General features: G+C 41.6%; 1 protein-coding gene across 5 annotated transcripts in view; it reads left to right on the top strand.

Moving 5' to 3' along the window:
* The first annotated feature begins 16,631 nt into the window (after positions 1 to 16,631).
* Ranbp16 (Ran-binding protein 16) overlaps positions 16,632 to 24,262 on the top strand; it is a 292,018-nt gene continuing 284,387 nt past the window's right edge. The window contains exon 1 of one of the 5 annotated variants that reach the window (XM_033383583.1): positions 16,632 to 16,686. In XM_033383583.1, coding sequence (XP_033239474.1) covers positions 16,651 to 16,686 — 36 coding nt within the window. In that variant the 5' untranslated portion in view covers positions 16,632 to 16,650. Of the gene's footprint in view, positions 16,687 to 18,315; positions 18,663 to 19,003; positions 19,121 to 23,822; positions 23,831 to 24,262 lie in introns of those variants that run through there. The other 4 variants (XM_033383585.1, XM_033383582.1, XM_033383584.1 and 1 more) reach the window with 4 other exon arrangements.

The following is a 24,262-nucleotide window of genomic DNA, read 5'->3' as shown; positions in this document are numbered from 1 at the left end:
TGGACGTTACACACATCCACTTTTACCACAAATCGAATATACCCCAAAATCCTTTTTATACCCGATACTCAAAATGAGTAGAAGAATCGCAGAATCGTAGAAGATGACTATATCTTCTAGAGTGCAAAATCTGAACCAGATCGTATAATTATTACAGCCAGAATCACGAAAACAATTTCACTCTTTCTCGCTCTGTCTCACTCTAACACACAGGTTTCATGGTCGGTTTTGCCAATTGCAAAATATGAGTTCAAGGATCTCAGAACCTATAAAAGCCAGAGCAACCAAATTTGGTATCCACACTCCTGTGATATCGGACCTTGACCGTTTCATGTCCAAATTTCGCCACACCCCCTTCCGCCCCCGCACAGGACGAAAATCTGAGGCAACCACAAATCTCAGAGACTATTAAGGCTAGAGTAACCAAATTTGGTGCACACACTCCTTTAAGATGTCACTATAAAACGTATATCTCAGAATTTCGCCCCACCCCCATCCGCCCCCACAAAGGACGAAAATCTGTGGCATCCACAATATTGCAGATTTGAGAAAACTAAAAACGCAGAATAATAGATAATGACCATATCTATTAGATTGCTGAATCTGGATTGCTGGATCAGATCAGATCATTTTTATAGCCAAAAGGAACAAATCAATTTGCAGTGGCTACTCAGCACCCGACGTCACGCTCAGACTGATTTTCTGTCTCTCTCGCACGCACTCTTTGTCGTGTCGTTAAATATTAGCGGCGTCTGCCGGAGGAGAGCCATACTGACTTAGTATCAGGTATAACCGTAGAGTTGCGGTGTCCGCAGCAACTCACAACGTTCCCCCTCGTTTAGTATCGGGTATAATAAACTATTAAGCTTAAATCCGTTCTTAGACAAAGATGGGTTGTTACGAGTTGGAGGCAGATTGAAAATCTCCAACGCGGAATTTGAATGCAGAATATTAAAAAAGGACAGATTGTATTCATTAAAGATGAAACCTGTCACCCAGCTAGATGGCTCCTAAAAAAAATAGAAGAACGACATAAAGGTAGGAACGATAGAGTCATAGTAGTAACTCTAAAACATCAAGATGTGTTGATAAAACGACCTATAACTAAAATTTGTCCATTAGCTGGAATAGAGTCAGAAGAGCAAAACTCAGAAATGAATCCAAAGGAAACCAAAAAGTCGTTCAAATTGCGTGTATTATTTAACAATAAGGATTAACCTCTTAGCGGAATAGAGTGTAAAATATACTTGATTAGTACGCGTACACAAACAAAATGGATGGTTGTCCCACGCGAGAACATGCCGTATATAGTTGTCCGTGGGAACAGCATGGTGTTCAAATCTAAGCCACATACAGACAATGTCTGGCCGTGTGACATATTGATCGTCATAGCGAGTTCCAATATAATTGGGAATTCATTGCGTTTGAAATCAATAATGTTTCTCATTAGTTTTTTTAATGACTCTAGTAGACTGCTATTAGTAAACCTCCCATCCTTAGTTAACCGTAGGCAAATGCTTCGTGTAATTTTTGTGCATAACCTGATCAGGGGTGACCGAATATTTGTCTTATAACTATCTTTCCTGCGTGTACGCGTTTGGTTCGGCTACGCACCGCGCGTCATGCGGCAGCCCCTTGGTCGGTTGGGCGGGAGGAGGGCTGCGTTTTGCCTGGGATACGGTGACGGCGCAGTAAATCCATCGCCTCTTGCAAGATGCAGTCAGTGCATGTCAACGTCCAGATACGCGCGTAACAGCCTTCTTCTGGTGTCACACGGTCCACTTGACGGTGCAGTAATGGCATCGCCTCTTTTAAGATGCAGTCATTGCATGACAAACTCCGTATAAAAAAAAAATGTGCCGTTACACAGCCGTGGTGGGTTCAAGTTACGAAGCAGAATGATCGGAGATCTAACCTTCAATAGAAAATGGTGTGGTGGCATGCCTGGCAAATCCAATGAATTTAAAAACTCAATTGGATAATTCACAGTTGGTCTCGCAAATTGCATCGATAGATTTGTACGACACCAAGTGCCCAGGCAACATCTGTTGTACCTTTAAATTTAAGCCATTGACGTCCCAATTTTTCGCTGACAAAATCCTCTACGTTTGTTGCGTTGTTGTTCAATTCCTTTACGTCTGTCGACTATGTATCTGCGCGTTACTCTCAGTTCTACTTGCTTTTGTTGATTTCGTTTATCTCTGGCCTCTTGCAATTGTGATTCACGTAACCGCGCCACGCTCATCTGCATAGTTTTTTTGTATTTGTTCACCTGAAATTCGTACTCTTATATCTGGTATGGTTTTAGACTTGATAATTTGATGACTCAAATTGGCCCCTTTGCTTCTTATTGGCATTTCTCAAATATATTAAATTCTCGGATTGCAATGTTTGTTATTGAGCTTCTCCGAATTTCATGAAATTTTATGTGCTTTCGATTATAACTTATTTTTTTAGATGTTTTCGGTTTCGAGATGAAACGAATAATGATTTCATACACAATATTCAAACCACAGGACCGAATTTTTTGTTTGGCCTACTGGGATTTCATATGAGAATATGAGAATTACCTTGGTAATCGTAGTAACAATTGTCTGAAGCTCCAGATTTACATTAGTATTTTCAATTCTAAATACAGCCATATCACTTTCACAATCAATGCGAATCAAAATTTTTCAAAACATAAGGGCGTGTAAAAAAATTATGCATCCAAAATCTTGACTAGATCAGACCACTTCTTCGGGTACTTCCCAAAAATAAAAGGACATAGATGTTTGGGACGTACCCGAAGGAGTGGTCTTATCGTGATGAAAAATAGATGTTGGTCGATGCGCAGACCTCACCGATAAGCACACAAAATTTCACGACAACCGGTCAAGCCATTTCGGAGGAGTTAAGCCACAAAATTTGTGAACGAGAATTTCATATATTAAATCCATTGTTTAAAATCCATTAACAGTACCATTAATTAACCATACAGAAGAAACGGATAAGTTAAGAAACAAATTAAAATTTCTAAATGAAGGTTATCATTATTTAAAAGGACTTAAGTTCCATTATGTATGGACATGCGGCCTTGATTATGGGAATCATAATAATAATATTAATAATCTATGCCATAAGAAGAATTAATTGAATGTAAATGGTTATCTGTACTTGTAAGTATAGCTATAAAGAAAATGTACTCAAAAAGGTTCACAAGAATCAAAATACAAAACCAAGCCACTTTTGGCTCTTTGTAGAATGCTCAAACATGAACATATACTAAAAATATTATTGATCTGAAACTGATCTCTTAAGAAATCACATAAAGTAGAGGGGGGGGGGGGGGGGGGGAGAGCCTCGAAGGCCCAACTTCTTTAATTTCCGTATTATACGGCCTGAGGAGCCTGAGGGGCCTGAGGGGAAGCCGTGAACATGGCAGACGCCACTGAATTTTCGGGATTGGTTATCCCAGAAAAAGCAGCCAACCCAGCAACAATAACGAATCAGCGACAATCGAAAGAGAGGAAGATGAAGCCCAGGCACAACGAAGCATCGAGAACCGTAAGCGATAAGGCAAGCCAACAGCAACGACGCGCCAGCAGCGAAGCAAGAAAGAGCAGAACGCAGCAGCAGCAGAAGAGAGACTTCGAAACACCGAGAACCGTAAGCGATAAGGCAAGCCAACAGCCGCGCCAGCGTCTGAAAAGAGAGACGAAAGGTACCGGCGCAGCAGCAGACGCCGAAAGAGCGTAAGAACGAGAGCGCCAGGCCTCTGCCGCAGCAACAGGTCCGTATCAATTTACTGGTGAATCCGGGTATCAGGGATCCGTCTCTTCTCCCCATTCTTAACCTACTTGCCTGAGTACCCCTCGTCCCCATTGTGATTTGTATCCTGAATAGGATCCCGAGGCCGCTATCCGGCGATTGCCTAAGCGCTCTCGGTGATGCCTATCGGCGCTCTCATATGATTCCCGCAGTAGCTCGTAGCCCAACAGGATCACGAAGCTGCTATCTGGCAATTGCCTAAGCGCTACCGGTGAATCCTGTTTTATCCCGCATGATTCCAGTTGTTTCCCCCGGGTCCCGAAGGTGCCGTCCGGCGATTGCCTAAGCCCTCTCGGTGATACTTGGCGGTATACCTGCGTAGCAAAGAGCTCCATAGTAACTCATAGTCCGATAGGATCCTGAAAGTGCTATCCGGCGCTCTCGCTGATGCCTGTCGGTATCCCTGCGTAGCAACGATCGCCGTAATAACCTATAGGATCCCGAAAGTGCCATCCGGCGATTGCCTCATTACTCTCGGTGATACTTGTCGGTTCCCAATGTGGCGGCGACCCCGTAGTAACCCAAAACTCGGAGTCCAGGCAAATTTTAAATATTGCTGTAATTTCGACCCTGAAGTAGATTGAGATATGTACATCAGCTAGGATCGCTACCTTACAAAGCATGCACTCAAATAGACACCCGCAGAAAAATGTATCCTTTGCGTAGGTCTAACGATAATTATAAAATACAAAATTGTACCTCCCACCTCATTGTCAAATCACATATAAGGCTCTGATTTTAACAATAAAATGTAGATTAAAAATACAACTCAACTCGCAAATGTCTACACTCTTTTTTTATCTAACCGAATCGATTTCTATGTAGAACAACTCTTTTTTTATAAACGGTTTTAGATTTCGTTTCAGAATTGACGTTAGTTGACTCTCGCTAATAGGGCATTGTAAGGGATCTACTAAATGCATAACCCCGTAATGAAATTCGTCAATGCGATATTGACAGGTATAACCGAGAGACTAAGGCAACCGCCGGACGGCCCCATCGGGATCCTGTTGGACTACGAAAAATGCTGGATAGCAGCTTCGGGATCCTGTTGGGCTACGAATCATGCCGGATAGCAGCTTCGGGATCCTGTTGGGCTACGCATCATGGGGGAATCATACGAGAGCGCCAACAGGCATCACCGAGAGCGCTTAGGCAATCGCCGAATAGCGGCCGCGGGATCCTATCCAGGATGCAAATCACAACGGGACGGGGGACGAGGGGTACTCAGGCAATTAGGTTAAGAATGGGGAGAAGAGACGGATCCCCTGATACCCGGATTCCCCAGTGAATGGATACGGACCGTTGGCGGCGACATCGTTGGTGCATTGTGTTCTTTACTTGTTCTTTCTCAATCCGTACCTATCGCACCGTTAGCAGCCTGTTTTCTCACGACGTGAGACCCGCTCACCCCTTAGCTCCTGCGCTACGCACTGTCAATTCTTTCCTCCTTCCTTGCTCCTCACAGGCGCTGTTGGTGCGGGATCTTCACTGGGATCACTGGTATATTCCTTTCTCTGGCGTGGGTCCCGGTTCACTTATTTTTTCTTTTCTCTTAACTCGCCCGGTCTCGAGTTTTGTCCGCGGGCACGTCCGTCTCGTACGGCACTCTCTAACCAACTTTTTTTCAGGTCCAGCGTCAGCTCGGGCAGCTAGCGTCGTTGTTGCTGCGGCAGAGGCTGGCGCCTCTCGTCTCGTCTCTCTGCTGCTGCGCCGGTAGCTTTCGTCTCTCTTTTCTGTCGCTGGCGCGTATTTGCTTTTGGCTTGCCATATCGCTTACGGTTCTCGGTGCTTCGTCGTGCCTGGGCTTCGTCTTCCTCTCTTTCGATTGTCGCTGCTTTTGTTGTTGCTGGGCTGGCTGCTTTTGCTGGGATAACCAATCCCGAAAATTCAGTGGCGTCTGCCGTGATCACGGTTTTCATCAAGGTCGTAATCAGCGACCCCAGAAGCCCCCTGACAAGTTTTAAGCAAATCTGATGAATTTTTCAAATCGATATCCACCATGTTTCGACGATATAGGTTTTTGGAGGTTAAAAAAGAAACCTGACTTGGAGAAAATCTGGATTTTCTTTTCTGGATTCGTGTTCAGGACTCAAAAAGAAACAGGGATAGGATACTCTGGTCAGCCGCGACCCCTTTTTTGTGTGGCTGTGAAATCATTTACAGTCAATTACCGTGGGTAGGGAAGTGCTATCTGTTCAGGCAGCAAACAATTGTCGAGCACTGTGCCAACTCCGTGCGCTCTGATCCCAACTCGGTCTCGCGCGCTCGGAGGGGCACTCGGGAGATTTACGATCCGCGATCCACCCGGCACTCAAGCCAGCATAGAACATAGATCATAAGGCTTAGCTTAGTGACGCTCAGGAGGTTTCACTGGATCATCAACTTCGTTATTGAATAATTGAGCAGCGATCCGCCCCACTACAAACATTGGTCCTTCGAGCCGGATCTTCGCCTTCCCCATAAGGAGAAACTCACCCCAGATAGCATCGGCGGATCGCTCCAAGTTCAAGATAAGTACTCTTCGATTGTGCCCAACACCAGTGCAGTGATTTTGTGCGAGTTTTCCCTTCCAGTCCGAGTTCCCGTGGCATATGTACATATGTACATACATATGTATTCATTTCTCGCTATAGCTCCAAATTAAACCATACTTCGTTCTGCCAACGGTTGTGGACTCCTACATCTCCAAAGGTTTAATTTGATCCGAGCTAGCTCCTGCGTTCAGCCTACGATCCAGTGTAAATAATATTCCTACCTCTCCCAGCTACCATCTGAGCTTTCGTTGCTGACATATGCACATGCATACAAGCACATGTACACATCGTAACGCAATGCAAGCGGCTAACAACAAACATAAAGTCATATTCTTGCAATTACTTTGTTGTCTTTTCCGTGCATGCTCAACGTTCCATGGTTTTTCGGTTTTATAAATAAATAAAATAAATCACAGCGTCTCCGTATTTAACTAATTATATTGGCAACAAAAATAACACAAAATCCATACATACGGCACAACATATGTATTAATCTTACATATATACATATATAATATACATATTGTATATAAAACGGTTATCCACCGTTTTAACCGTTGTTTTACATCTCGCCAAAATGGTGGTTCGTCAACCCAAGCTGCGGTACATAGCACTTACAGCCATACATACGCACAAACAAGCAGCAGCAGCGGTGCATTCTTTTCGTTTTTCTTTTCGCTTTCGCAATAAATTCCACCACCAAGACCACATATCCACGGTTCGTCGTTCAGAACTTCCACTTCTCCATTTCCGCTCACCTGCTTTGCGACTCTGATACGCGTTATCTCAAATCCATTAGCCAACCATGCCCAATGGTGAAAAGAAATCTCGCAAGAAGTTTAAGCGGGTGAGTTCACTGAGGTTGACCCATCCACCCAGCTCAAACGGCTCAGTCACAACGCCCGCATCTTCTCGCCGGCCCCAGCTGAGCGAGGTCCGACCACGTCCAGGGCTCACACACCACATGCCTTTGAGGCCTGGTTGCTCCCCTCGGTAGTCCCCCGCACTGTTCCTCCCACTATGGCCCAATCGGCCGCCAGTTCCGCACGGTCTAAGTTTCCCTTGGCTGCAAGCAGACTGACACTCTTACACCAGAAGCTCAGCGCTCCAGATACTAGCACACCAACCCGCTCGCTCTCCCAAGTCCATCGAGATCAACTCCGAAGTCTCTGGGCGAAAGTGGATGCGGAGTTCGAGGCCTGTTTGGGTGCGCTAGCGGAAGCAGATCCAGAGGGGGTAGCTGACGTCCAGGGAATGTACTATGACTGCTACGCGGTCTACGCGCAATGCCTTGCCAAACTGAACGATCAGCTCGAGCCCCCGACTGTCCCTCACACGCCGCAACTGGCCGTTCAAGTGCCGACTTCCGGCGGTTGCCGCCTCCCTCCATGTGACACTGAAGTTTTCAGTGGGTTCTACCAGCAGTGGCCCACGTTCCGAGACCCGTTCACCGCCATCTATATAGAAAACCCGAGGTTGGCTCCAGTGGAAAAACTGTTCCACCTCAACAAAAAGACGAGCGGTGAGGCCCACGACATAGTGGCACAGGCTCCGCTCACGAACGAGGGTTTCGCGTCCGCATCGAACGCCCTCCGTGAGCGTTTCCGAAACAAGAGACTGATATTCAAAGCCTCATACTCAAGATCCTTTTCAGTCTGCCTAAAATCAGTACCGAGTTAGAAGCAGCGCTAAAATCGCTTCAGAGGGCCGTCCAAAAGTGCCTTACTACACACACCCACTCCGAGATCTCCACAGAGAGCGTTTTCGCTGACGGAGTGTTAGTGAACCTCATTTCCGCTATGCTGCCAAAGACGACCTTAGAGCTTTGGGAGCAGTCCGTGACGCACAAGTCCGAAATTGCCACCTGGCAAGCCATGGAAAAGTTCCTGGCGGAGCGGTACCTGTCTCTCGAAGTGACCGAGGACGGCCATCCAGGCATGGAGACTCAGGCCCACTTCAGGGCGAGCATACCCACATCAGACAATTCCAGAAGCAATCCGTTTCGGTCTCAAGGAAGTCCTTATCCTAGAAGTGTCCACTCGTTTGAGACCACAGTGAATAAAATGAGGAGCACGTGTGATCTCTGCTCCAAAGAGTATCATCCAATCCGTTTTTGCCCTCACTTCCTTCAAATGCCCGCTGACGCTCGCTCCGACTACATTAAGCAAAAGCAGCTTTGTTTGAACTACTTTGCAAGGGGCCACCAGATACGAGCATGCCAAAGCGCCCACAATTGTATCACTTGTGGAGACCGGCACCACACGCTTCTACACCGGAGCAATCCAGCAAACTCCAGCGAAGCAATTTCCCTCACTATGGCCCAATCGGCCGCCAGTTCCGCACGGTTCGACCAGAAGCTCAGAAGCTCGCTCTCCCAAGTTCATCGAGATCAACTCCGAAGTCTGTGCGCGAAAGTGGATGCGGAGTTCGAGGCCTGTGTGGGGGCGATAGCTGAAGCAGATTCAGAGGGGGTAGCTGACGCCCAAGGAATGTACGATAACTGCTACACGGTCTCGCGCAATGCCTTGCCGAACTGAACGATCACTTCAAGCCCCCGACTGTCCCTCACACGCCGCAACTTGCCGTCCATGTGACACTGAAGTTTTCAGTGGGGACTTCCAGCAATGGCCCACGTTCCGAGACCTGTTCACCGCCATCTACATAGAAAACGCGAGGTTGGCTCCAGTGGAAAAACTGTTTCACCTCAACAAAAAAAACTAGCGGTGAGGCCCACGACATAGTGGCACAGGCTCCACTAACGAACGAGGGTTTCGCGTCCGTATGGAACGCCCTCCGTGAGCGTTTCCGAAACAAGAGACTGATACTCAAAGCCTCATACTCAAGATCCTTTTCAGTCTGGCTAAAATCAGTACCGAGTTAGCAGCAGCGCTAAAATCGCTTCAGAGGGCCGTCCAAAAGTGCCTTACTACACTCACCTACTCCGAGATCTCCATAGAGAGCGTTTTTGCTGACGGAGTGTTAGTGAACCTCATTTCCGCTAAGCTGCCAAAGACGACCTTAGAGCTTTGGGAGCAGTCCGTGACGCACAAGTCCGAAATTGCCACCTGGCAAGCCATGGAAAAGTTCCTGGCGGAGCGGTACCTGTCTCTCGAAGTGACCGAGGACGGCCATCCAGGCATGGAGACTCAGGCCCACTTCAGGGCGAGCATACCCACATCAGACAATTCCAGAAGCAATCCGTTTCGGTCTCAAGGAAGTCCTTATCCTAGAAGTGTCCACTCGTTTGAGACCACAGTGAATAAAATGAGGAGCACGTGTGATCTCTGCTCCAAAGAGTATCATCCAATCCGTTTTTGCCCTCACTTCCTTCAAATGCCCGCTGACGCTCGCTCCGACTACATTAAGCAAAAGCAGCTTTGTTTGAACTACTTTGCAAGGGGCCACCAGATACGAGCATGCCAAAGCGCCCACAATTGTATCACTTGTGGAGACCGGCACCACACGCTTCTACACCGGAGCAATCCAGCAAACTCCAGCGAAGCAATTTCCCTCACTATGGCCCAATCGGCCGCCAGTTCCGCACGGTTCGACCAGAAGCTCAGAAGCTCGCTCTCCCAAGTTCATCGAGATCAACTCCGAAGTCTGTGCGCGAAAGTGGATGCGGAGTTCGAGGCCTGTGTGGGGGCGATAGCTGAAGCAGATTCAGAGGGGGTAGCTGACGCCCAAGGAATGTACGATAACTGCTACACGGTCTCGCGCAATGCCTTGCCGAACTGAACGATCACTTCAAGCCCCCGACTGTCCCTCACACGCCGCAACTTGCCGTCCATGTGACACTGAAGTTTTCAGTGGGGACTTCCAGCAATGGCCCACGTTCCGAGACCTGTTCACCGCCATCTACATAGAAAACGCGAGGTTGGCTCCAGTGGAAAAACTGTTTCACCTCAACAAAAAAAACTAGCGGTGAGGCCCACGACATAGTGGCACAGGCTCCACTAACGAACGAGGGTTTCGCGTCCGTATGGAACGCCCTCCGTGAGCGTTTCCGAAACAAGAGACTGATACTCAAAGCCTCATACTCAAGATCCTTTTCAGTCTGGCTAAAATCAGTACCGAGTTAGCAGCAGCGCTAAAATCGCTTCAGAGGGCCGTCCAAAAGTGCCTTACTACACTCACCTACTCCGAGATCTCCATAGAGAGCGTTTTTGCTGACGGAGTGTTAGTGAACCTCATTTCCGCTAAGCTGCCAAAGACGACCTGAGAGCTTTCGGAGCAGTCCGTGACGCACAAGTCCGAAATTGCCACCTGGCAAGTCATGGAAAAGTTCCTGGCGGAGCGGTACCTGTCTCTCGAAGTGACCGAGGACGGCCATCCAGGCATGGAGACTCAGGCCCACTCCAGGGCGTGACCTGCGTAGGTCTAACGATAATTATAAAATACAAAATTGTACCTCCTACCTCATTGTCAATTCACATATAAGGCTCTGATCTTAAAAATAAAATTTAGTTTAAATTTATAACTCAACTCGCAAATGTCTACACTTTTTTTTAACTGGCTTACCGAATTGATTTCTATATAGAACAACTCTTTTTTCATAAACGGTTTTAGATTTCGTTTCAGAATTTTAGATCTACTAAATGCATAACTCCGTTATGAAATTCATAAATGCTTTCGTTGATTTTCTGCTTGCGATCTCTTATCAACTCTCTCACGTCATCTTCAGATAGCGGTTCCAGAAAATAGAAATTCAGCGATTTACAGCGTCTGCATCTCCAGAACCATTCACTTGCTTGGCCACTTAAGTTTTCTCGTAAACTATCATTAGTCAAATCATGTATATGAACTTCCCTACTGGCATACCATTGGGTGAGCCATTATACTGCACTTTCCAGCTGGTAATCAAATTTGCTACTTTTCAACATAGCGACTTAGATTGAAAGTACTATTTCTCTCCAGTAAATTGTTATTATTTCTATATTCATTGGATATGATGGTAGGTACATCTCTTTCTAGATTACGTGACGAAAGCTCTAGTAGTTCTTCTTCCCCAATAAGGTTCGTTGTTATTTCCATTCTCATCTGTATTGGTATGTAAATGAGGTATTGCGTCAGCTCTTCAATTTATTTCTGTTGTTAACTTAGAAATTTAAGGAGAATGTTGCGAAGTTATTCGATGATCTACCTGTGATAATATTCTCTGGCTTGGGTTACCCGTAGAGGCAGAATTAGACAATACGTTACTGTTATCCTCGAGATCTACCTCCTCATTTTATTCCTGCGACTGTTTCTTGTTCTTCTTTTGACTACCCGTCAACAGAATCCTCTCCAAACTATTTGTTTCCATATTCAGATTGTGGTCGGCAACATTTTCGGGGGTTTTTTTTATTGGGTTTCAACAGACTCTGCAAAACTGTTCATTATTTGTTGATGTGGTCATATATCCAAATTACGTCTTGCGGCCATGGCGCACACACAAGTAAATCTTTAAGAATTTTAACGAATAAATGCTCGAAAATAACAAATTCACTCCAAAAGTAATCTATACGGAATAAGGGTATTGAGATTTTAAACAAAACGAGGGGGAACGTTGTGAGTTGCTGCGGACACCGCAACTCTACAGTTATACCCGATACTAAGTCAGTATGGCTCTCCTCCGGCAGACGCCGCTAATATTAAACGACACGACAAAGAGTGCGTGCGAGAGAGACAGAAAATCAGTCTGAGCGTGACGTCGGGCGCTGCGTAGCCACTGCAAATTGATTTGTTCCTTTTGGCAATAAAAGTGATCTGATCTGATCCAGATTCAGCAATCTGATAGATATGGTCGTTATCTATGATTCTGCGTTTTTAGTTTTCTCAAATCTGCAATATTGTGGATGCAACAGATTTTCGTCCTTTGTGTGGGCGGAAGGGGGTGGGGCGAAATTTTGAGATAAACGTTTTATAGTGAGACCTAACAGAAGTGCGGATACTAAATTTGGTTACTCGAGCTTTAATAGTCTCTGAGATTTGTGAATATCCCCAGATTTGCATCCTTTGCGGAGGCGGAAGGGGGTGTGGCGAAATTTTGAAACAAACTCGTCTCGGTCCGATATATTAGGAGTGTGGATACCAAATTTGGTTGCTCTAGCTTTTATAGTCTCTGAGATCTAGGCGCTAATGTTTTACTCTAAGCAAAGCCGCCTATGCTAGGTGTGTGTTAGAGAGAGACAGGGCGAGAAAAAATGAAATTTTTTTCTTGATGCTGGCTATAATAGTAATACGATCCAATTCAGATTCTGCAGTTTAAAAGATATGGTCATTCTCTACGGTTCTGCGTTTTTTGTTTTCTCGTATCTTTAAAATTGTGGATGCCACAGATTTTCGCACTTTGTGGGGGCGGAAGTGGGCGGGGCAAAGTTTTGAAATATTTTTGTAGCAGTGACATATCACAGAAGTCTGGATCCAAAACATCGTTGCTCTAGCTCTTATAGTCTTTGAGCATTAGGCGCTGAAGGGGACGGACAGACGGACAGACGGACGGACGGACAGACGGACAGACGGACGGACGGACAGACGGACAGACAGACATGGCTCAATCGACTCGGCTATTGATGCTGATCAAGAATATATATACTTTATGGTGTCGGAAACGATTCCTTCTGGACGTTACACACATCCACTTTTACCACAAATCTAATATACCCCAATACTCATTTTGAGTATCGGGTATAAAAAGAATTACGACAATACATATCACTCTATAACTTGTTTCGAAAATATACTATTAAAAAAATATTGTCTTTGATAGGAGCTGAAGCTTCAGAAGAAATATACGAATTGTTCCGTACAGTAAGCATTCTAAATCTTAAAGATTTATCCAGAAATTTACAACCTCTTCTTCCACTTAGTTCCTTGCACATGAAGCAGTAGGTCTGCTCCATCTTCGTTTCGGACAGAACGGACTTTGACTAGCACCAATAATTGCAATTTTCCTGAAAGGAAACAAAAGCAACAAATTTCTACATGCTGACAATAAGTAAGACACAAAGTTTTTGTGGAGATAATGTTTTTTATCCCCAATCGGCCGACTAATTATTTCAATTAAATAAAACTCGGCGCAGAAATAAAATTGCGATATGTTCTTTAATGCGTGACATCCAAATTGCAAGTGTGGCTTGCCTGCCCTTTACATTGCCGCTCCGATCGCTAAGCGCAGCTTCGCTCGGCCGACGTCGGTAGGCAGACGCAAAGCGGAGATAGCGAAGAGCGAGCTTTAACAAACAAATGAGTGACATAGACATAAGTAACAAACAAAATAAGCGGCTGAGGGCCAAGAATTAGGTGCTATTTGGTAAGCAGCTAATCGGCTGCGTTCTGCTCCGAACAGTTTTGTTACGCTTGTTATTGTATCGTGCCCCACGTTGGACGCCGCTTTTGTAACGGGTCCTGGTGTTCTGGTGTGGTAGTTGCTGTAACGCGTTCCACAAACTAGACAACTTTCATAGACATCATGGTTAGCACTGTGTGGGATCTTACGGATAGGGCTCGTCGGATGGCGGGGATATTTTAGTTGTTCTAGTTAAACACATACAAGAGGTTTTGGTGCTAACCTGGCCGTTAGATGCTATACAAAAAACCAAGTCGATAGTGCCACATGGATTAACGGGAGGAGTCAGGTCTTGTTACTCCGAGCTTACCCACCCAACCACGTAAACACTGCTCGCTTATTTTTGTGTTAACCCTTAAACCCCTATATTTTTCCCCTTCCAATACCCCATTATAGTTATTTTACTCCAATTTAATATCAACCAATCTTCAGTATATTTTCATTGTAACTCTATTTCAACTAACAACTGTCTTGTAAATATCACGTTATATATATATGCCAGTAGGGGATGGATTGGACGGCATGTCGAGTTCACTGCCGGTTGGGATTCTCTGGTTCCGTGCTCATTCGGTAACGTGGGGGGGTTCGTTTGACCGCGTCTAGACTCCTCCCTAGCATACACGAAAACTAAACGGCACACTCATACCTAGGGCGTACCCGAAGGTACTAGGGGCTTTCGCGTGTCAGTTCCAAAAATATCGCCGGCGTGAAGTCTTGAGATGGTAGTCGACCCACACGATTCTGTACCCACCCTTCCATGATTTCCAGTTGTGAGCAGGTTCTGGAAATCCCTAAATTTCTTACCCAACCTCATTACGTCACCATGTCACTAAGAAATTAGGAGTCTATTCCATATTCATTGCGAGTATAACTTCATTATATTTTTCTGTACTTCAAACTAGGTATTTTTTCACATAATCAGGAAAAAACTAGCAAACACAAGTTTCCTTACCGAAAATAACACAAGTATTTAATTTCGACCAGTACGCAAATCAATGGGAGAAAAATATTAATTGAATTGAAAAAAATGTGGCTTAATCACTAAAGAACTTGTGAACTTGTTAGTTAAGCTGCAATGCATTAGCGAAATACATGGAATGCGAGCAATACAAGCTTAAAGCGGAATTGGCAACTACGAGAACGAAAAGCTTCGAATGTTTTGAACGCAAGCGTTGCGCTCTCTTAGCAGCAGCCGCCCGCCGTTAAGCATGCCTTTTAGAATTATGCGAATACCGGCGAAAAGGAGAAAATGGAAATTGGTCACTTACAGCATCAGTGCAGTAACTCGCTGTGAAGCTGTGGAAACAATGTTAATGAGGGCCCATACCGGTGGGGGATTGGTCAAAGGGGGGAATATTAGGAAGGTTTTCTTTTTATACTATAATTATTTTGTTGTTTTGTTCAAACATGCAAAATAAATTAAGTTTTGGAACTTTTACTGGTAGCGGTGCTATCGAGGCATGACTGTGACGCGTAGGTGAATGGAATTTACATACAAATAGCAAGGTTCAGAAGGAGAAGGAGCAAAATTATAAAATAATAAATAAATAAATAAAATAAAATTAATACAATTCAAACTAAACTATTCTACAAAATTTTAGTACGGATCCCTAGCGGCTTCTTCTAGACTGTTTCAGAACTTGAGTAAGCGGAGCACCCGTAGTGATCGGGCTATTGACCTCTATACACAGCAACTGCAAGGCGCATGGGGCCTACGCAGAAACAAAACCACGAGGGTTAGAGAAAACGTATTTTTTTCCTACAGGGCACTTGAACATACCGTTTATTCTGTCTTTACCACTAAGACAAGAGAGCTGTTCTCTTCTGGAAGAGATGATTGACGCACGGTTTTCCAGACACTTGGTGGGGAGGCATGACAGATATGCAATTTAAACCAGGGTAGTTTATTTGCCAGTTTCTCGCCGCACGGCTATAAACTTCGCACTTTTACTACTAGAAGCACGCACAGCTCGGATATCTCGAAGTTGTTTTCCCCGTTTGTGGGACCGTTTCTTGCACGTGGTCGTTTTCAAAAGTATATATTTGTTACCGAAGGCGGAGACAATAAAATGCTGCACCGATTTGAATATTCAAAATAGAACGAACTTGTGCTTTTGAACTGCTGCTACTGCGAAAGCTCTTCTGCGATGCGCTGCACAGCATGTGCGAAAGCTTAGCTCAGCTGTCGATCAAGTTGTTCTTCCATGTTTCTCATTAAGTATATTTGTAAAAAATTATGTTGTGCATCTTTGAGAGGTTTTAACGTTACGCGTTTCGGGCTTTTCGCTACAAAGCAATGAATGCAATGGCTCAGGTGGCGGAGTCCATAATGAAGTTTGTACTTTTGCACAAAGGCAGCACAATCCGACCTTATCTCCGTAAAACTTCAATCCGCCACAATATTCACAAAGTACATTGAAACGATGGACCAAACGCTGCACCGATGCAAGCAGAAATCAGTACTGCAATTGTATCGAAACGCTGCTCCATTCATATCAGCTCTCGATAAATTTCCTCTTATGCGTCGTAAATTATCTACTTGTTGATTTCTGTTGTTCGCTCGACGATTTCGCATTGCGAACTGAGCCGTTTAACATGCTACCTCGCTTTGCTCTTGTGATTGAGAAACACTAACGTGGCGCTCTTTACGGGCAATTTGTTGTTATTCGTCAATAGTTTCATTCATTAGCGATATTTCGTATAATTTTTGAATTACGGCTTTGTCGGTAAAGATTAGATCGTCTTGGTCGCTACATTTTTAAAGATGAATTAAAAAACAGAAATGAATTATAAAATTAAATAAATTTTATATATAGAACAAAAAACACTGATTTATATATTTTAAGCGCCTACACGTTCTGTTCTGATTCAATATTCCAAATCTGAGTCGACCTGAATAATGATTTCTTATTATAAAAATCACAGCCAAGCAGGTGCTTGTGACACACAGCCTACTATGCTGACGTTTGTTTTATGTCGAAATGGGGTAAAGAGTATCCACAGGTAAAGGTAAAAAAACATATAGATACAAGTTTCTTTTTTTTTTTATTTTTTTATTTTTTTGAGGGAAAAAACTCCTTAACAACTGGCCCTATAGTACAACAAAATAAGTAAAACTGTACAAAACTATTGTTCAATCATACCTACCATTTGTGAGAATAATACGGGTTAATACTGTGGGTTAATACGCATACATTCAAATGCGCTACCTCATGACAGGGGCTCCACCCGAAGGGAGCAGAATGTGAAAGCTGTTGGCCAGAGCCCAGAACTCCTAGAACTGAAGTGGCCCATGAAATCACTCGCAGCTAATAGGCTACTGACACAGATGACCATCCACCATCCATTATCCATTTCGGGGATGGTCCGTAAAGTTTTGCAGGTCCGAAAATCTCCCAGTTATTCCACTATCCAACTAGGATGTTCCTAAACCACACGTTTCTATGCGATAGTTAGCCGATGGTTTTCAAATGCGGCCCTAATATGCTCTGCACACTGAGCCCATCCCGCGGGGATCGGTGCGATTTTTTGACAGATGTTAAACTCCGATTCACACTGGCACCATCCACCATCCGTCAAAAACATCTGACAAGTACATTCAATTTGTGCGAAAGATTTATTAATTTCTTATAATGGATGATGAAGAAAAATTCTTAATAGTTCTTGACAATAGCGCCATAATATTGTGCTGTTGTATTTTACACAATATATTATGTATGCACAACAGCGCGATTAAGGAAAATTGGGAGCTTACACCATATTAGCATTGCGAACAGCCCGATAGCAGCAACAGTGCTGCTGACTTTAAACAGTCAGCAGAACGGATACGATCTGCAACCGCCAAATATTGTGTTGACCGTAATGAAAATTAATAACTTATTCACTTTTATATTTTAAAACTTCTAACAAACCGTTCTGGAATTTCGTTTGGGTGCTGATTAAGTCCTGTACCATCTTCTCCTTCCTCATGTCGTGCTCTCTGTCGGTCTCTAGCGATCTCTTCCAGAAACGAAGTGTCATCCTTTTTGGTTTTGGCCAAACCATCTTCCAAACAGAGCTGCTGCAATTTTTAAGGGAATCCAAAGAATAAAGCTTATTGTACATATATGGATTGTTTTACTATAACCAATTTAAAAACTAATTTAAAATTGTGGAAATTTCACACAATTCCGAAAAAAAACGTTATTTTATGCTCCTCAGTTGTTTTTAAAAGGATGGTGGATGGGCCAGTTTAAATCATGGCTTCACATCTGTCAAAAAAGCCCACCGTTCCGCCGAGATGTGCTCAGTGTGCAGAGCCTATAACATATACAATATATTTTCACAAAAACTCTCCCCTTAAGAAGTATTAAGTGGAGAACCGACGGCGTTTATATAATATGTCTAAAATAAGAATACAAATGTGAAATTGTGTCAGTTTTTATTTTGTAGTACGAATCAAACATATAACAGCTAGTTCCCACGCCCAACTGTCAATAAGCTGAAGACTCAAAACAAAATTAAACTCAACCCTGGGATTATGTTTTCTGTATTCGCTGTGCGACATGTTCGTTTTATGAACTGGCACATCTATGTATATACTGTATGGTTAGGTCAGTGCCGGTACAGAAAACACCCCATATTAATATATCGATGTCGTGTTTCTGAGATCATAGTCGATAGTATCCAAAGGCTTAAGGATATTTTGCATCACTATTGCTCCCTGCTTGATGGATTTTAAGTCGATTTTCTCCTTATTTACGTATAATTTATAAAATAATCAACAGGCAGTGTTAAAATATCTAGGTCATTCGATCTTTGTATTACTGTACTTTTTTTTTTTTAATTTTTTAGAAACAATGTTAACATTAAATGTTATTCAGCGCGTGTAGTTAAAAAAGTGCCGGGTTGTGAAACGTGTGTAATACTCACATAAATACAAACAAAACATTTTAGCATATTTTTTGTTATTAAAACGAAAGCGGCCAATCAGCTGTGACGTTATGGTACTTGATGAATTACTTTCATTAGTTTTAGTTGTATTTAATATGTGAACCAATTCTTTCTGTTGTTATCAAATTCAAACAAAAAAATTACAATATTTGCATTTGTGTTATGTCTAGGTGTATGTACATATGTATGTATATTACATAAATATATTGAATTTGAAGTCTAAAATAAAATAAATGAATTAGTTTATGCATTTCTTCAAAATTTATTTAAAGAGTTAGATTTTAAAATTTATTTAAATATGCATATGTACACATATGCATACAAATATACCTTAAACAGTTTTTCTTTTGTTCGGCATAACATTAATTTATTTATTACACTCCACTAAGAACAAAACTGCCAGAAAAACTTATACCATGCAAAAACATCTACATTTTTGTACTGGTTCCAAACTGATTTTGTGTGATAACCTGCGGCTCCAAAAAGTATAATGAATCATGGTTATTTTATGGTTCGAATTTCTTTAAATTTATATAAATATTTATTTTTATTTTTTTTTTTAGACATTTTGTACATATTGAGTATGTTAAACCCAGTTGTATAGAATTCCGCTATTTTGAAAAGATAATGAATGCAGATACAGTCAGCACAACATTTATTCGGACACTCGTCTATGTCAACTTTCTTTATAAATAACTTGAAAAGTATTTAAGTTTGACAACAAATTTTTATTTCATTATGAACATGGATATTACTACTACTAATTTTAAATCTAAAAACATTTCCACATTTCCACCGCCATGCTTCACTGTTGGGATGAGGTCTTTCTCTTTCATGGCTTGATTATCCTTTCTCCATACTTTGGCTGGTCCATCATGTCCGAATATATTATATTTAGACTCCTAACTAAATATAACATTCTGCCAAAAAGAATCTGGCTTATTTAAGTGAAGTTTTGCGAACTCCAATCTTTTTTTTTTGTTCACATCGGAAATGAAGTGAAGCATGGCGGTGGAAATGTAATGGTTTGGGGGTGTATAGCAGCAGCTGGACCTGGTCAAATGGTGTTTATTGAATCCAAGATGGACAAACACATCTACAAGAAAATTTTGACTGACAATTCAATGGCGAGTTTCGAAAAATTGGGTCTTAAAGCGATGAATTTCTTGTTTCAACAAGACAATGACCCCAAAAATACCTCGTTTTTGGTCCAAGAATGGCTGTTGTATCAGTGCAAGCAGTTAAAAACGCCGCCGCAGTCACCAGATCTGAACGCCATAGAGCATGTTTGGGATTTGCTAGAAATAAAAATTAGGAAACATAAAATTTCCTCCAAGGAAATCCTTAAAACGGCTCTGATGACGGAATTGGAGAAAATTTATCGAAATGAAAGCAATCATTTGGTAAAAAGTATGCCCCGACGTCTAAAAGCTGTTATTGAAGCTAAGGGCGGCCCCACCAAATATTGAAATCAGAAAAAATTGGGGACAATAAGTTTTTTTCGTACAAAATAAATAATTAAAAATAATTATAATAAATTAAAAAATAAATAATAATTGTTGTGCGTAAAAAAGTGGCTTTTTTGATACTTTTAATTTTTTTTGATACGCCAAAGAAGTTTTTTTTTGTTTTTAGATTTAAAATTAGTACTAGTAATATCTATGTTCATAATGAAATACAAATTTTGTGTCAAACTTAAATACTTTTCAAGTTATTTATAAAGAAAGTTGACATAGACGAGTGTCCGAATAAATGTTGTGCTGACTGTATCAATCGTCTCTCAAAACGTTGTAGTTTTAGCTTACCGTTTGAGAAATATTAAGCCCTGAAATGAAAAAGTGATAATATTATAATGCCATATTTGTCCAATATTTTAAATTTTACAGCTCATGAAATGTCAAAGTAAATTAGTTTCATGTTTTTTATATTTTATTACGGATGTGGACACATTGAATAAACGTCGCTAAGGACATCGCCAATTCCAGAAATCCATACAACAATCACACAAGCTATTTCACTTACTTCTGTCAGCCAAAACGTTCCGTTTTTACGTGCTCCCGTTTTCATAAATTTTTGTCATCGAATTGTTTAATTTTATCATCGTTTCTGGCAAAAAAAAAATTACTTTAATTTTTTGACTTGCTTTGTTTGAAGCAAAACGGCGGCAGTAATTGCGCGATTTAAGATCAAGTCATCTTCGATGTAACATTGTGTATTTAACATGTCTGACAAACTAGCAGCATGTACCTTAGTAAAATGGCTATATGTATGTGCACTGCTTTGAATGACGTTTTTTTTCAACACGTATTTTCTTCATTTATTTTATATTTTTCTTTAGTTAGCTGTTAATAAGTAAAAACAAAAAGGCATAGACAAATTCAAAATTAATTTTTTTAATAAAAAAAAAAAATAGTTTTACATTTTTTACATAATGGGTATAACAGCAAAACTATTTTTTATGAAACAAATTTCCAAGGAACAAGTTAATGGAAATATGAACTCTTTTAATAATTAATGGAGCTAAACTTTTGCTCCTGAAGCTTTTTTAGCTTACTGGGCATTGAATTTGCCAAGTTTTGTAGTGTTGTTATTTCTATCCTGTTCCATTCTGTTTGTTTTAGTTGCTTCAATGTATCGTACTGCTTTGTACAGGCATAGACTCATCAATGGTATCTTGTGGGTCTCAAAATAGCCTATTGTAGTACGGGCAACGTGAATTGGCGCATTGTCCTGTTGAAAAGTTCATTGATCCCCATGGAAATGCTCAGTAAATGGAATTAGCTCACTAACTACCAATTCTATTCTTTTAGTCGAGAAATTGCACTTTTAATTGTCGAAACACTTCGTTCGAACAACTCACTAATATATTTATTAGATTTGCCCTCATTGTGCCAGATAATTTTTTTTTTTTTTGCGAATCGTTCAATTCTGGCCCTTTTGGCATTTTTAATAAGACATCAATTTTTGGGCACGAATGTAAATGGGGGTTTCCCCGAAATGGATTCGCCATGTCCTAATTAATCCCAAGCGCCGAAAAAAATGCGATTGCCCCTAAAAAAATACTAAAAAATAACGTATTTTTCTGAAGAGACGAATACATTTGTGATATGAAATTTGGTTGATTTTTTGTTTTTATATGAAAAAAAAATTTAATGGTTAAGATTTAAATAAAACTATGTTCAATTATGTTAGATAAATATTTAATTTAGCCCATCCTATGAAAAAACGATTAAATTCGTTGTAAAATAACCACCAAAAACGAGCTGGAATATAGAGGATACCTAGAGACGAATATTTTTGTGACTGACTGTAAGCTTGAGCATTCATTCGGCCGGATACAAAACAAATTGGGGACTTTCCTTAGGCACTAAATGCAGCCCATACCATAAGTGATCCGCCGCCATGGTTCTGCTTGTAGCAAGTTTCCCGTGGATGACGCGGATCTCTAAAATACTTACGATGGCCGTCTGGACCGTCTAAATTAAATTTTTTTCGTCACTAAAAATTATATTTTCGAATTCGAGGTCCCAGAACTTGTGTTTTTCATAAAAGGTCATGCGCGCATCTTTATGCTGTTTACCTAAGCGAGGTTTGCCGACTTTGTTTTGATATTTGAGGTTCAAATTTTCGGTCAAAATTTGGCACACACGTTGCCTGGTGATTTTTAAACCAAGTTCTGCCTTAATTTTGTTGCAGCTGATCATGTCTTCAGTTGCCAGCTGCCGCAGTTGCCGTTTGTATTACGATGTCGATTCATTAGCGAAGCGATGCGACCAGTTTTCATGCCGTCTAACTTCATTCCCTTGATCCTTCCCTCAGACAATTCTGAACCACGAGGCATTTTTAACTAAAAGTTCAATTTTCTTTAATATTCTTATTGGTTTGATGCAATAATGAGTTCTTACGTAGAGAATCAAACAGCTTGTCACTTTTACTGAAAAGATGCTAACACTGCGACTCTCAAAACATGAATAAACATGATTGCACATATATCTATTTTCTACGTAGAGCGCGAGCTTGATCTCTTATCTAAGCTAACGGTACCACAAATGGAGTTCAAAGACAAATCTTTGTCATAACTGAACACAATAATAAGAGATAAGAACTGCATAGTCAAACCAAACAAGCAGCTATTACTTTTTAAGAAAAATTGAAAATAATTTTTGCACATATAGCCATTTTACTAATGTATAGAGGCTGGTATTCCACTGTCTTGTTTGCCCTAGTAGATTATAGGCAAATTGAAAATTAAATTTATAATGGTCAAGTTTTCAAATTTGTGATGTCATTTCGAAATGTCAAACCTACTTTCGAAATGATTTTGGAGAAAGTTCAACCCCATCTGGATGTTACCACAAAGTTGATTTTTTGCACTTACATTTTGAAGTCCGATTTAAATGTGCATTTTTGGCAAACATTCCGATAACAGAATCGGGCTGCGATTGCAGTTTGCACGAAAACGAAAAGTTCTTGCCTTGACTCATTATTTTCAAGCCATATTTACGGCCGGGCTAAAAAAAATATTTATTAAAAAAGAAAGCACAAGCTAAATTGTCCTGGTAATGGTGTTAAAATTACGTTAATGCATTAATAAGTCATCTATTTTTTATACCCGATACTCAAAATGAGTATTGGGGTATATTAGATTTGTGATAAAAGTGGATGTGTGTAACGTCCAGAAGGAATCGTTTCCAACCCCATAAAGTATATATATTCTTGATCAGCATCAATAGCCGAGTCGATTGAGCCATGTCTGTCTGTCCGTCCGTCCGTCTGTCCGTCCCCTTCAGCGCCTAGTGCTCAAAAACTATAAGAGCTAGAGCAACGATGTTTTGGATCCAGACTTCTGTGATATGTCACTGCTACAAGAATATTTCAAAACTTTGCCCCGCCCACTTCCGCCCCCACAAAGGACGAAAATCTGAGGCATCCACAAATCTCAGAGACTATTAAGTCTAGAGTAACCAAATTTGGTACACACACTCTTTTAAGATGTCACTATAAAACGTATATCTCAAAATTTTGCCCCACCACCTTCCGCCCCACAAAGGACGAAAATCTGTGGCATTCACAATTTCGACGATACGAGAAAACTAAAAACGCAGAATCGTAGAAGATGACTATATCTTCTAGAGTGCAAAATCTGAACCAGATTGTAACAATTTACGAAAACAATTTCACTCTTTCTCACTCTGTCTCACTCTAACACACAGGTTTCATGGTCGGTTTTGCCAATTGCAAAATATGAGTTCAAGGATCTCAGAACCCATAAAAGCTAGAGCAACCAAATTTGGTATCCTGTGATTCCTGTGATATCGGACCTTGACCATTTTGTGTCAAAATTTCGCCACACCCCCTTCCGCCCCCGCAAAGGACGAAAATCTGAGGCATCCACAAATCTCAGAGACTATTAACGCTAGAGTAACCAAATTTGGTACACACACTCCCTTAAGATGTCACTATAAAACGTATATCTCAAAATTTCGCCTCACCCCCTTCCGCCCACACAAAGGACGAAAATCTGTTGCATCCACAATATTGCAGATTTGAGAAAACTAAAAACGCAGAATCATAAATATCGGCCATATCTATCGGATTGCTGAATCTGGATCAGATCAGATCATTTTTATAGCCAAAAGGAACAAATCAATTT

Source organism: Drosophila pseudoobscura, chromosome X (genome assembly GCF_009870125.1).
Source record: "Drosophila pseudoobscura strain MV-25-SWS-2005 chromosome X, UCI_Dpse_MV25, whole genome shotgun sequence".
NCBI lineage: Eukaryota > Metazoa > Arthropoda > Insecta > Diptera > Drosophilidae > Drosophila > Drosophila pseudoobscura.
This window is presented reverse-complemented; position numbering and strand designations above follow the sequence as displayed.